At 36.9% G+C, this 14,995-nt stretch overlaps 1 protein-coding gene across 1 annotated transcript; it reads left to right on the top strand.

Moving 5' to 3' along the window:
* The first annotated feature begins 1,837 nt into the window (after positions 1 to 1,837).
* On the top strand, positions 1,838 to 13,753 carry LOC132096553 (serine/threonine-protein kinase OSR1-like). Its single transcript, XM_059501986.1, has 18 exons — positions 1,838 to 2,101; positions 3,260 to 3,372; positions 5,240 to 5,348; positions 5,452 to 5,593; positions 5,702 to 5,757; positions 6,178 to 6,287; positions 6,368 to 6,469; positions 8,734 to 8,867; positions 8,958 to 9,006; positions 9,569 to 9,634; positions 9,716 to 9,838; positions 9,933 to 9,971; positions 10,054 to 10,155; positions 10,274 to 10,341; positions 11,019 to 11,071; positions 11,160 to 11,228; positions 11,312 to 11,376; positions 11,467 to 13,753. The coding sequence occupies exons 1-18, from the start codon at positions 2,032 to 2,034 to the stop codon at positions 11,539 to 11,541; spliced, it is 1,545 nt and encodes a 514-aa protein (XP_059357969.1). The 5' UTR covers positions 1,838 to 2,031; the 3' UTR covers positions 11,542 to 13,753.
* The last annotated feature ends 1,242 nt before the right edge of the window (positions 13,754 to 14,995 follow it).

Raw genomic sequence — 14,995 nt, 5'->3', positions numbered from 1 at the left:
CACCGGCCTCGCTCCCATGTCCCTCGGCCCCGCCCCACTCGTCACAGCTGTATTAGCTCAAAATGGTGCTTCTACTAAATACTGAGCAAAGGGTCTGAATACTTAGGACCATGTGATATTTAATTTTTTCTTTTTTAATAAATGTGCAAAAAATGTCAACAATGGGTGTGTGTATATATATAAGTGAATAACACTCATTATCTCTTCATTTCGGCTGCAGACCAATCAGAGTGCCCTGTCCACCACTGAAAGTGCCAACAGTGGGCACATGAGCATCAGAATTGTACCCTGAGCAATGGAAGAGTGTGGCCTGGACTGATGAATCATGTTTTCTTTTACATCACTTGGATGGATGGCTGGATGCGTGTGCGTTGCTTACCTGGAGAACACGTGGCACCAAGATGTACTATGGGAAGAAGGCAAGCCGCCGGAGGAAGTGTGATGCTTTGGGCAATGTTCTGTTGGGAAACCTCAGGTCCTGTCATCCATGTGGATGTTACTTTGACACATACCACCCACCTAGGGTTGTTGCAGACCATGTACACCTTTTTATGGATGTTGTTGACTTGGCCTCGAAATTCCCCAGATCTTAATCCAATTGAGAATCTGTGGGATGTGCTGAACAAACAAGTCCGATCCATAAAGGCCCCACCTCGCAGCTTACAGGACTTAAAAGTATCTGCTGCTAACATCTTGGAGCTAGATACCACAGCACAGTGGAGTCCCTCCCAGCCTCAATCAATGGGTCAGAAATGATTTAATTTGAAATAAATCCAGTAGGTGGCAGTGTAGCTATAAATTTGGATTTAAGCTCCCTAGTGTGCACTGTTTCTTATGTGATTTTTAGTAGTGGGAGTCTATCTTTTGAGTTTTGCAGTCTTTGTCACACAAACAAAATAATTTTTATTTATTATATAAACTGATCACCAGAATATAATCATTTAATGAATTTTGGAAGAGGTTGTGTATGTCAAATATTGCATGGGGTATAGCAAAGTTTTGACAGAGGATTTTTTTTAAAATATGTCTTTTAAAGAAACTAGACGTTTAGTTCACTCAGGTCACCTGTAACTACAACTTTCTTTACTTTTTGGTTAATGAAATCAGATTTATTAATTTAATAAATGTAATTAGGCTACTAGCGATTTACTGTGTGTAATTTAAACTCAAATTTCTGTATTAACTGATTTAAAAAAAAGGTTCTAGTAACTTCTAGATGCGTTTGGAAAATGGGCACTGTATTTCTAGTTCACATTGCTTTGCATAGAACTGGATAAAGAGAATGTTGAATGTTGTTTTAGCATTATAGTGTTGTTGTCATGCTCCTCATTTGGCAGTCTCACTTGTGATCTTCATGGTCAAAAATGACCAGATACCTAAAATGTAACTTTTTTTCACCCCAGTAGAATCAATGCAATATATTTTTGTTCAGTAATATTTTTATTTTTCGTTTTGTATGATTTCACAAAACTAATTAATATTTATGCAATTATTTTGATCAATTTCTTCTCACTGAAAATAAACATTTAAAATATATATATATATTTATATAGATTACTTTTCAATAAATGCCGTATTTCATGTTGAAATAGAGTCAATGCCTTTGAAATCCAATTTTTGAAGCCAGGTTAGTGACATCTGGTGGGAGTAAAATAAGAAAAAAACATCTAAAATTCATCTTTATTCATAACATCTCTGTATATATATATGCTACAATTGTTACAAGAACTCATGTGAAGTATAACAGTATAACATGTTTAATATGGACGGAGTGACTGAGGAGCTGTTCTCCCCGCTGACTCTGCGTCATAACCGGTAGGTGGCGTAACGTGGCATAATTTAGGTCGCCTCCAAGATTTTACCACGAGGAAGACCGTTTTCCGCCCGAGGCGGGGTCACCATCTCTGTAGGCAAAGTTTGGTTGTTGAGACTGATAGCAGTCGGCAAGATCAGCATAAGTACATCAAGCCTAAAATCCCGATCGTCCCTTTTCTATTGCTCGCGTGCGTGTGACGCGATCTGACTGCAGTCATGTCCGAGGACCCGAGCTCTCAAACCTGGTCTATCGACAAGGATGACTATGAGCTACAGGAGGTGATCGGTGAGCTAAACCATCACACATCAGCATCCAAATCACATCAGTGATAGCAGAACGGAGATTAAGACATCTGTGTCATGATCTCTGGGGCCCAGATGGTCTGTGTTGTTTCACATCTCCATCAGTAATCGAGTCATCGCGACTGTAAGATGTTTATTCTGTGTTAGCCATGCTAACTAGCCACCCGACATGCCAGCAGAGACTGTAATGCTTTGCGGACAATGGCTGATTTACTTATTGATTTATGGATTTCATCTTGATTTATATATCACATATGGCTTGGTGGTTAAGCCATTAGTTGACAACTTCTTGCTGGCTAGTTAGGTGACAAGATGCTTCATATAATGTTTATGCAGATAGGCGGTTCTTTAGATGAAAGTTTGACGTATTACAAGAACACTTTAACTAAGTTAGCTAGTTAACTTCTAAACGCATAACAAGAGCTGATTCGATTGTCCTGGGACATTTGCATTTGGGGTTTCAGCTTGCATTTGGGAAGTTGTCATTAAGCTGAAGGAAAGAGAAACAAATACAAGGAAGTGTAGTATAATCTGAAATGAATGCATATCAAAACATAACTCCATTTTTACATCTAATTCATCCATATGAATTAGCATTAGGGGTACCATATAATTAACATTCCATGATATTGTTTAACTTTCATGTGTCATACTAAAAATGTTACACAGAGCACCTTAAAGTACAAAGAAAAAGCAGTGTCATTAAATATTATATAGAAAAACAAAAATTTACAGGTTTTCCAACATCCGATGAATGCTCTTTAATTTGACCGTTTGTTTACATGATGACATCAGTGTTTTAATGAAAAAGAAAGATACATTGTTTGTTTTCCAAATACTAAATGCTAAGCCATTTTATTATTATTATTATTATCAATGTGTACACTTCTGGCTAAATGTATGCTATTACAACCAAAATTATCAGAAAGAAAGAGAGAAAAGGTAAAAATACAAAAAAATTCTTAAAAACACACCTATTTCATCTTTGGATTGTAGATACTATGATTCTCTGCATCAGTCATCTCTAATATATTCTTAGTACATTATTTCAAATGCAGATTTTTGCTTGTATTACAAAATCAGTGATTTAAAAAAAAAAAAAAAAAACACAAATGTTGTATCTTTTTTTGCTGTTGTATAGGGAGTGGAGCAACAGCTGTGGTCCAGGCTGCATATTGCAAACCCAGGAAAGAGAAGGTGGCCATTAAACGCATCAATCTTGAGAAATGCCAGACTAGCATGGATGAGCTTCTGGTAATGTCTGTTTACTGCTCATAAAATTAGACACACCACATAAAGGTATTTGATTAGGATGGCTCGGTTTAAACAGGTTATTTATGGATGCTAGTTTACTTTTATATTGTTTTATTATAATTAAATGTGCTTCAGACTAAAATGAATTTTTTCTGCAATTACAGCATGTGAGATTTAAATATTTCAAATTATAAATCTGTGCATTATGCAAATGTTCTTTAAACAAAAACAGATTAGTTAAACCTTTTGGTAATTTAATAATTTAAGTTATTCTGCAAACTAAATCTACCAATTAGGGCTGGGACAACGCATCGAGGTCATCGATGACGTCGACGCAAAAAATGCGCATCAATTCGTCGACCTGTTTTTATTTCTCTAAAAAACGTTTGCAAAACGTTTACCTTATGTGCGCTGAATATACGCGATGGCCGGATCAACATTCTGTCCAACGTTATATAACCAATCCAGGGGTTTTTCTGCATTGATCTTTTTTTTTTGGCGGCTGTAAAAGCCTTATTTGATCGGTGAGTGACAGTGACAGGGCGCGTACGAGAGAGAGCCCCGGCTGTGCGCGCGCACTCACAGTCTTCAAACAACACGAGCGCTTCTTGCTCTCTCTCTCCCTTGTGCATATTAATCAAAATCATTAAACACGATAGAAAAAGGGCGAAACACCAAAGTTTCACGCGCGCTCGCGCACTCACAGTCTTCAAACTACACGAGTGCTGTCTTGCTCGCTCTCGCTCTCGCTCTCTCTCTCTCTCTCTCTCTCTCGCTCTCCCTTGTGCATATTAATCAAAATCATTAAACACGATAGAAAAAGGGCGAAACACCAAAGTTTCACGTGGAGCATTCTGAGATTTTTTTTTTCTACATGACAGGCTGCTGGCTCCCACTGTTAAATTTTTTTTTTTTTTTTTGGAAAAACACTATCTGTATTCGCTTAAAGCCCTCAAGTTTACATTGGTTACTGTATTCTTTTAATTGCTCTAAACAAGTATTTTGGGTGATATGTGTTTTCAAGGCTTCAAGGTTTTATTGAATGCTATCTCTATACAAGTGCAAAGTAATGCATTCTTAAGTCAGTCTTTTATTTTGTAATTTTAAGAGCAATAAACATATATTGCAATGTTAAGGAATTCATGTTTTTTTTCATTCAGATATGTAAATCAACATGTATAAATTGTTAGTAGTCAATTAATGGGGAGATAATCGAAATCGAATCGGTCTGAAAAAAAAAAAAAAAAAAATCGCTAGATTAATCGTTTAAAAAATAATCGTTTATCCCAGCCCTACTACCAATACAATTTCATTGTCTGTAGGCATTAATATTGTCAATATTTCAGTTTCATTAGAAATTATACAATGTACATCTGACCCATTCACCTCAGTTAATGACCTTTTTGCCAAATGGCAGGGTCATGATGTAACTCGGGTCATGTGCAAGGCAGCCACATGTCTGTCAATCAGAGAAGGATTAAACTGGCACAGACACAAGGAAAGACTTTCTGGTTTGTGATTAAACTGTCAGTTCGAATGACCTTTGAGACCAGACTAGCTATCTACACTTGTGTTTTTTTATGATGTAGAATAGGTTTAATTCAATTAATTTAGTTTGATGTATATTTGTGTTTAAAGATTTCTATTCACTGCAAGTCTAGGGTCTTTTCTCTTTCAGTTCTGTAGCATAAAACTCATGAATGGCAGCATCTTAAAGTAATTTCTCCCAGAAGGATGTGGTTAAGCACTCATAGCGATCTGAATGGGATCTTTTGTTTGTGATTACTTACCATAATTGCCTTTCAGAAACCTCTGTTTATTTTTAAAAGTTTACTGCTTCCTAACATTTTCATTTTTATATTTTTAGAAAGAGATCCAGGCAATGAGCCAGTGCCATCACCCAAATATTGTGTCTTATTACACCTCTTTTGTGGTCAAGGATGAGCTTTGGCTGGTCATGAAGTTGCTCAGTGGTGGTCAGTCAGTTTAAAAGCTGGTCTTGAATAAACTAAAGTTATTGAGCTTTTGAAAACAAAGTGCTACATAATGCAATATCCTATCACTTCATATCGGTTTCAGGCTCAGTTCTTGATTTTATTAAGTACATCATTTCCAGAGGGGAGCACAAATCGGGTGTCATGGATGAGACCAGCATTGCCAGCATACTAAAAGAGGTGCTTGAAGGTCTTGATTATCTGCACAAAAACGGTCAGATTCACAGGTATATGAATGGTTTGGTGTCTTTTATTACATTTATGGGTGCTTCCTTTTCCATTCCTAACTTTGAGTCACTGAGCAATACACTGACCTGTGCTTTTACTCTGTTAAGGGATGTGAAGGCTGGAAATATTCTTTTAGGAGAAGATGGCTCTGTTCAAATTGCAGGTGGAGTTTCACTGTCAATGCATTATTTTTGTCTTCCGATTATTGACAAGTAATTGGCTAAGTAGTAAGTAATAGGGTTTCAATATACAGTTTTTTTTTTTTATCATCTCAAATGTAAAATGTTATCTAGAAATGTCGAATATTCTTATTTAAAATGTAATATTTGATTTCCTTAGTGTTTATGTAACTTTTTGCCGAATGTTATACTTGGAGGGAAAAAAGTTATTTTGTTAAAGCAAACAGGAAAAAGGCAATATAATTCTGTTTGCTTTCAAAGCCTGGGAATGTCCTCTAGATGCTCGTTTTCTGGACTAGGAAGGTTTTGATTTGATTATAGGTGGTGCTTTGCACCAAAAGCATATAATAAACAACATGGGTTAGATGATTGATAGCTTTGTCATCTGCTTTTCCTCCCCGAAGACTTTGGTGTTAGTGCCTTTTTAGCAACTGGTGGAGACATGACTAGAAACAAAGTGAGGAAGACGTTTGTAGGAACTCCATGCTGGATGGCGCCCGAGGTGATGGAGCAGGTTAGTGTTGTCCCACCTGTTCCTACATTGCCTTTCATATATTTTGGAAACTGAATGCTAATGTGTTTGTTCAATGACAGGTTAGGGGTTATGATTTCAAAGCTGATATCTGGAGTTTCGGGATTACAGCTATTGAGCTTGCAACTGGGGCTGCTCCATATCACAAATATCCTCCAATGAAGGTAAGCAGCAAGTCACTGTTTGTGTTCAGTTCATGGAGTGTCTGCTATGAAACCTGCCAAAGGAGTGATGAATCGTAAAATCTGGAATTAAGTTGGCATTTTACACTTTCGTTTCCATTGGCATGAAGTCAAGAGACTTTTTTTTAATGGGTTTTGGTTAAATGATTGATTGGTGGTTAATACATGCTTAAATTCATGTTGTATTCTATTACATATAATACATCAGTAATACCTCAGTCACTGTTTTTGAAGTTTTTATGTGTGTTGAAAAAGGTGGTTGCTAACATTAGGACATTAGACCTCATCACACTAAACAGGAAAAGTTATGAAGTGAAGTGCATTAGATCCAAGTATGGTGACCCATACTCAGAATTCGTGCTCTGCATTTAACCCATCCAAAGTTCACACACACAGCAGTGAACACACACACACACCGTGAACACACACCCGGAGCAGTGGGCAGCCATTTATGCTGCGGCGCCCAGGGAGCAGTTGGGGGTTTGGTGCCTTGCTCAAGGGAACCTAAGTCATGGTATTGCCAGCCCGAGACTCGAACCCACAACCCTAGGGTTAGGAGTCAAACTCTCTACTCACTAGTCCTCTTTTGCAACCTTGTTGATTTTCTACTTCTGCTCTTGCACTCTATTTTAACTCAAACATTGCAGCTTGTATATTTTAAAATGAAGTTAAAAAGATTTGTTAAAAGCTTAGTGGTGCTGATGTTGAGGTTATGCAACTCTGTTGTTGTTTGTTTATAGCCTAACTTTAACTTTTTACTTCTGCCGATTTGTATTTAGGCTTCCAAATTCATAAAAAATGTGTCTTGATGAACAAAATGTGTGAGAAGAATAATTTTCTGCAATAATTCAGAAGCCTCTGGTTGCTTAAAGGTGCTTGACACCGAGTGGATGAACTAGGTGTTGCAGTCCAAATTCAAAATATTGGAGAGGGGTTTTTTTCACCCAGCCCCTCCTCCTCAGATTTGACGCACAGGTTGCCAGATTGATGACAACAACAGTAACAAGCGCACTTTATTATGAATTAAATCAAATACTCTGTGTTTCCACCAACTGGCAACCTGGGTAGAGCTTAGATCGGGCCCAACAAATCAAGCACGACCCTACCCGAGCCCGAGCACGTTGTGTCCGAGCCCGGCCCGACACGTTCACTGTAATTATGAGCCCGAGCCCGATTTAAACCCGACCATTTTTAATATGTGGGCCGTTATAACCAGGGGCGGTTATAACGGTTAATTAACTGATAAATATAACACCATCATTTTAGTCCTTGGCCCTTAAGCATTTTGTTGTGTGTGTACACACGTTATAACCAGGGGCGGCGCCAGATTTTTTTTAATTTTATTTTTACCGCAGGTGCTGCTGTGCTAGATCATTTAGGCTACTGCGCAGTTATATATATATATATATATATATGTGTGTGTATATATATATATGTGTGTGTATATATATATGTGTGTGTATATATATATGTGTGTGTATATATATATGTGTGTGTATATATATATGTGTGTGTATATATATATATATATATATATATGTGTGTGTATATATATATGTGTGTGTATATATATATATATATATATATATATATATATATATATATATATATATGTGTGTATATGTGCCACATTTAATGCACGAGACAAAGCCAACACATATGTTGTCACTCCCCACGACTAGTTTAAAATGTTTCCATACCTCCGATTTTCCTCCAAACTTGCTCAAAGTTAATTCTCCTGTTTTAATTTTTTTCTTTGCTTCTTCAAGCTCCATGTTGCACTTATTCTACTGAATAGTACAGCACGCACAGCAGGTGTGATGCGTCACGCATGCGAGACTGCGAGTGGACGAGACGCTGCGCATGACACGTGACGTGCTTTATCAAGGGCCCGACCCGACCCGGCCCGAGGACGGTGGCAGGAAATATCAGCCCGGCCCGCGGGTCGGGTCGAGCCCAAGCTCGGGCTCGGGCAGAGAATCTAAGCTCTAAACCTGGGTCACTGAAATACCATTGGGTAAACTGTCAGTGGGCGTGTTTCACAAACCAAAACAAAGACTGATATTCCGGCCCAGGACGCACATTTTCATAGAAGAATCTGCAAACATATTATGGTATTTTTATGCTTTAGTAGAGTCAAAAACTAACATACAGCACCTTTAATGTTTTAGATTTTTCCTTTGTCCACCGTAATGATTTGTCTTGGTCTTTCTTGATTTCTTATTTACTCACCTTTTTTGGTTTAGGTTCTCATGTTAACCCTGCAGAATGACCCTCCTTGTCTAGAGACTGGAGTTACAGATAAAGAGATGGTTAAAAAATATGGCAAATCTTTTCGGAAGATGATCTTCTTGTGCCTCCAGAAGGATCCAGAAAAACGGTAGTGCATGTTTTTCCCTGAAGTTCTCTTGATTTTATCAAGACCAACCGTTTTTGGTCATATTATCAATTGTCAATGTTTTTTCAACAGTCCTACAGCTGCTGAACTCTTAAAACACAAGTTCTTCACAAAAGCCAAGGTGAGATACTTTAACCCGATTTTGTATAGTACAGGAAATGACAAGAGAGGGGACCTTTTTATTCATTTACTGGTAATCTAAGTGCATAAATGTGTGGTCTGTTTTATGTAATTGCTGCTTCCAGTAGGCAAAATTATTTAGTTTGGCTACAGTCGTTGTCACCTAAACGTTTCCAGCCACTGGTCCAGCCTGGCTGGTTTACTGTAACAAATGCTCAGGATTAGAGTTTCAAAAGGCCATTTCCTGCTCATGGGATTCAGCCCATATTGTAACAAACACAGTGCTGCCTCAGCAGACTTTCATTCCTAGCGGCTCAGTAGCACTGTAGTCTGTGCGTAAACAGAGAGGCCTGTATGCCACTGCAGTGCTACATTACGACCCACAGAGGATGCTGTCTCTCTCAAATGTATTTTTAGAATAGTATAACCTGATTTCACAGTTTTAACCAAAATAGAACATTTGCTAAATTATTCATAATATATAGTAATAAAAATTGAGAGTATATTTAGAACTAATTTTCTGGCTTGAAACTTGAATTTTATTCCTCACAACTTCTTTACAGAACAATGAATACTTGAAAGAAAAATTGCTGGACAGGGCGCCAACCATAGGAGAGAGATCAAGGAAGGTGGGTGAGAAATTAACTGATAAATATAACACCATCATTTTAGTCCTTGGGCCTCAAGCATTTTGTTGTGTGTGTACACAGGTGCGAAGGGTTCCAGGCTCCAGCGGTCGACTGCACAAGACTGAAGATGGAGAGTGGGAATGGAGTGATGATGAGCTGGACGTGGAGAGTGAGGAAGGAAAGGCTGCAGTGGCCGCTTTACGGGTACACACTCATCTGCTGCAACGTTATCAAAGTCTGCTTTATTTTAGCCTGTGGATTTGAATAAAGCAAGTCTTTTGAATTGTCTTTTTTTTAGTCACCAAGAGTAAAGGACGAGGCTGTGCAGAATGCAGAGGTGAGAGTTTAGTTCAATTCCCTACTTTTTGAGTTACCTCTAAGCCATTCTCAAGGAAATCTTGTTTCTGCCTCTTTCAAAGATCTTTCCAGCGGATTCACCAAGCTTCCTGCAGCCAGCAGCTGAAGTGCCACATGCTGCAGATGACACTGCCACGATATCAGCGTCTTCTCCAGGCTCCCAGGTTAGCTCTGCTTTGAGTCACATGTGTGACAACAGTGTCAGCAGTGAGAATGACCAGACAAGTGGACTTGGTTCATAACGTAAGTTTGACTTTAGATCTTAAAATTGTATCCCTGCAGGCTGGTGGACCTGCTACGACAGGGCAAGACTCAGGCAAAACCCCCATCAGTCTGGTTCTAAGATTAAGGTATTTTTCATTAGAATTATTTTTTATTACCAAATAGCTCTGGTAGGTTAGAGTTAACCATGCTGTTGAGGACACTTGCATTTTTTCCAACAGGGTGGTGTTGGTTCATCATTTCTTTTTACATTGTGTAAAAATGCAAGCACTTATCCCAGTAACTTCAAAGTAAAATTTTTGTGTGAAACTGATATAATTACTCTTTTTCTTTTCATTTATCACTCAAAATTAGAAAGGTTTTAAGAATGATGCACATTGGTGCAGGAATGAAAGAAAGGCCTTTACAGTGTTGTTATTGTTAACTAAAACAAAACGAAAAAATCTTTTCATGAATTGAAATAGAGCTGAAATCATATGAAACTTGAATATTATATGGAACATTTACACAAAAATTTGAAACACTTCCTAAGCAACTAACTGTGGAATTACTGAAACGATTAAATAATTACTAAAATTTAAATAAAATCAAATTAAAAAGCTTAATTAAAATATAAAAAATCAAACTAATAAAAAATAAAAGCACATAACAGAATCACTAAAATTAAAAATATAAAAAATAACAGTATCAGTATATAAAAAAAACCCTAAAATAACAGGTTAGTTCTACAATAAAAAAAAAGTCATGTGAAACGTTTTAAAAAATCAAAGACTTTTTTTTTTTTATTGATTTACTTTCACTACAGGAATACAAAGAAAGAGCTGAACGATATCAGATTTGAGTTCATGCCTGGGAGAGGTTTGTGCACTAAATATCTCTCAGTTTCTTGCTCATTTCTAATCACGCAAGTTGTCAAATTGTATAACTTATGGTCTTCTATATCCAGACACAGCTGATGGAGTGTCTCAGGAGCTTGTGTCTGCAGGGCTGGTGGATGGGAGAGACTTAGTCATTGGTGAGTTTGTCAAGATAAAAATAAAATTGCTGCCCCACACCAAAAAGACAAAAGCTGAAAATAACTTGCATTCATTTTTTTAGTTGCAGCCAATTTGCAGAAAATCGTCGATGATCCACAAACCCACAAAAATGTCACTTTCAAGTTGGTAAGTCATTAGATTGTGATGCAGCTGTCAGTTAACTCACTAAAGGTGTTGTTTTATATTTGGCTCTGTGTTTATCTGTCTTCCATTTAGGCATCGGGAGTGGACAGCTCTGAAATTCCAGACGACGTTAAACTCATGGGATTTGCTCAGCTGAGTATAAGTTAAAACAGTATTACCAGCAGCGAGAAAGAAAAAAAACAGACTTGTTTGCACAACAGTGCATTGTAAATGCTTTCATTGGCCTGAAGAAACCACTACTGCCAAAGAGACAGAAGGAACCTGACTCCACATAGGATTAACAAATGTCGAATAGGACTGCATTCGAGTTCGAGCACCTCAGATGTTTACAGTATTGATGTATGTTTTATTTTCGGTTGCTTTAAACATTTGCACAATCTGAACCAACTCCTAATACTGGTAGATGTCAAAAGAATGCCTTACTTTGGATAGTACTACTGAATTTACAACTGTAGGTAGACAGTAGCTGTGGATCTCATCTGTGAAATGAATGAGTGATTGTGTGTGCTTTCAGCTGTGTACCTCAAAGGAAGGTGGAGGGGAGGATTGTCATTCAATAGCATTTAAGTGTGCATGTTGGCACCGTTATAAAGTCAGCTGTTCTCTGCAATGTGGTGCATTATATTGGAGCGATCAGCACTGTGTGGTTTTACACATTAACCAGTAAACATGGGAGCCACGTCACCCACAACCCCGTCAGATATGATGTTTCATCGTAACACCCGTGCACTCCACCTCACGGTTACACATTTCCGCTGCTGTCTCACTATCAGGACACATTCCCATCGTTTTGCATGGGCTTATGCCAGACTGCACAAATTATTTTTTAACATAAGATATGCTGATCATTTTGCTCTCACTTAATTTTGCCGGCTCTCTGTGAAAACAGGAGGTGCAAGAGAGATTAAATGAGATATTGGGCTTTTAGAAAAAAAAACATGAATGAGAAGAATTCAAGTTTTTTTCTCATTCAATTGATATCCAATTTTGCGAAGGATGTATATGCTGTTGTTTCAGAAAACTGAAATTCTCTGGAAATTGTGCATCTCAATTTATATCGGAAAGAGTTTTATACAGTTTTGTGGATTGAGCATAATATTACAAGTTTCATTTACATGCATATCTGTTAAGTATAGAGGCAGCTGTTTTGGATCGTGTTATAGATGTTTTTTGAAGGAAATTCCAGTGTTTGCAAGGCAGCAAAAAAGAATCACATTAACATTTTGATAAAAATCCAATTACCAATGATGGTTACATTTTGAATTCTCAATATTGACACATTTTTTAAGTTCTCAATCTATAAACAAAGTTGGAATGGAGTCTATACGTGGAACTTGAGATGTATAGAAAAATGGAAAAACATGACTGTCAGTGTACATTGCCTGCCTTGCTAGCACTGTTAATGAAGTAAAAACCAGTGAAGCCTGGGACACAGTCACTGACCAGCAAGAAACAAAAGAAAAGTGACTTCAGGACTCCTGTGTCCATTAAGTAATATTGGCAATAGGATCCATTGGATTTGAATTCGTGGGCCTGTTTGTGTCATTGAAAATGTATAAGTTCATTTCATCTTGCTTAATATAATTTGTCTTAGTAGACTAATGTCTGATTACATGTTATATAGGCAAAAACATGTTCACATGCAACTGGTATTTTTCCCCCTTTAAAAACAAAAAATTACATGGTCTTATTGCCAGTGATTTTGGCAATAACGTTTTTTTTTTTTAATTATTATTTAAACCTTTTTTTCTGGACTTTTATTTTTAATTGGTTATCGTCTTCTTAGTGAGGATCTACACTCCATTTTATTTTAAATTTTCCCAGTTATTTTCTCTCCTTGGCTTCCAACAAACAGTAAATTTTAGGATGGCTTTAAAAGTGATTAATTGTAGACGTGGTCAGTTCATTTGCTGCCACTTTCACACTTGTGTGTATGTGCAGATGACTGTTTTAAATATATTTAGTGTGAATACAACAATGAATGTGGTTGGGGCATCTTAATGAGTACTTGATCAAGAAAAATAGTCATGTAAATAATTCAATTGGTGTTGTTTATATATAATACAAACGGTATACATACGGTTCACAGTTGGCCTTTCTATGGAGTGGACGTGGTGGTTTGTCTAATGACTTATTGTTGGCCTCGTCATGTTCAAAGTCTAAAAACACAACACTTGGGTTTCATTACTGAAAAATGCATCCCTGAAATATTACATTAGCATGACTTTTATGTACTGAATTCTACTTTGTCACCAGTGGAGGGCTATTACTGTTTTCCTACATTTCAGTTTCTGCCTTGCTGTCTTTGTTCATCGTTTTTGGAGTGGTTGGTGAGCTTCTTAAAAGGAAGGCTTGTGGTCTGTCAGTTTTGTGTGTGTTTGTGTGTTTAATGGGTAACAGCTCTTTACAGGCATGCCCCCTTACTGTAATCATTGTGTTAAGATATTTCCAATACTTTAAATAGACTGTCAAGTCAAAGCTTAAACAATGATTTCATTTCTTTGATGGTCTAAATTGTTGATGGTCCTGTCATGATTCTCTAAAGCCTCAAATATTTCCCCTTTTCTCTTGTAAGACACTTCAAGTCCTCAAGTCTAATTCTGTTTCTCACCATGGTAGTGGATCGTGATAAGGCTATAATAGTGTTTTTTCGAGTGGTTTGCCCTTCTCTGGAATTCTTTGGAAGTAATTCAACTGAGCACTTTGAAAATTGAAAACCTATTCTTGTTCCTCAATTGTAGGAATCCTTAAAGATAGTTAACTAAGCTGATTTGTCTTCATATTGACACATCAGCTCTTATCTCTCCATGCTCATATTTCTGTATGGTGGTGTTTAAGGTGAATTGTCTTAAAATCATTCCTGCATTCTGTTACGTATTTTCACTCAAAGCACATGTATTCAGGTCTTTTCAAAAGAGGAATTGGCTGCATTTCAGTTGGTTTCCATTCAAAGTTTTTTATTTAGTGTCTTTTAACTTTTTCATGTTTTTATCTAATTGATCTTCAAGGAATGAATTGCCACATCACAACAGCAATGGAGGTATCACTATCACTCTCAGTATGGTGTGTTAAGGACAATGGTAGAACCCTGTATAGTATTTCACTTTTTGGGGATTTTCAGTGCATGTGTACCCAATTATTTTTAATAATAATCAATAAAGAATGAAATTATGACATTGCCCTGCAGACTTGTCTAATAGTGAATTGCATGATGATGTTAAAGTGCTTTATGGTCCATAATAATCCTTTGTGGCACTTATTCAGTTTATTGCTAGTGTTATTATATTGTTGAGTTACACATTACATTTACTGTCAGCACTATTTTTTATTAGTTTTTATACTTTAGAACCAAAGTACTACTCTAGTTCACTTCAGTTTAGTTTTGAAAATGTTATGTAAAGATATAGAGGTGTGTGTGTATACATACACACACACACACACACACACACACACATATTATACGATTATTTAAGTAAATGGATGATTTTAAGTTTATGAAAAAATGTAAAAAAAAATGTTTCTACTTCAAAATTACGTTTTTATTTGTTATTTATTTGTAATTACTTGTGAAACTTCTTAAAAAAGTGAAAATTGTTTTGCT

This window comes from Carassius carassius, chromosome 20 (assembly GCF_963082965.1).
Source record: "Carassius carassius chromosome 20, fCarCar2.1, whole genome shotgun sequence".
NCBI classification, from domain to species: Eukaryota; Metazoa; Chordata; class Actinopteri; order Cypriniformes; family Cyprinidae; genus Carassius; species Carassius carassius.
The sequence above is the reverse complement of the archived record's forward strand: the minus strand, read 5'-3'. Positions and strand labels throughout refer to the sequence as shown.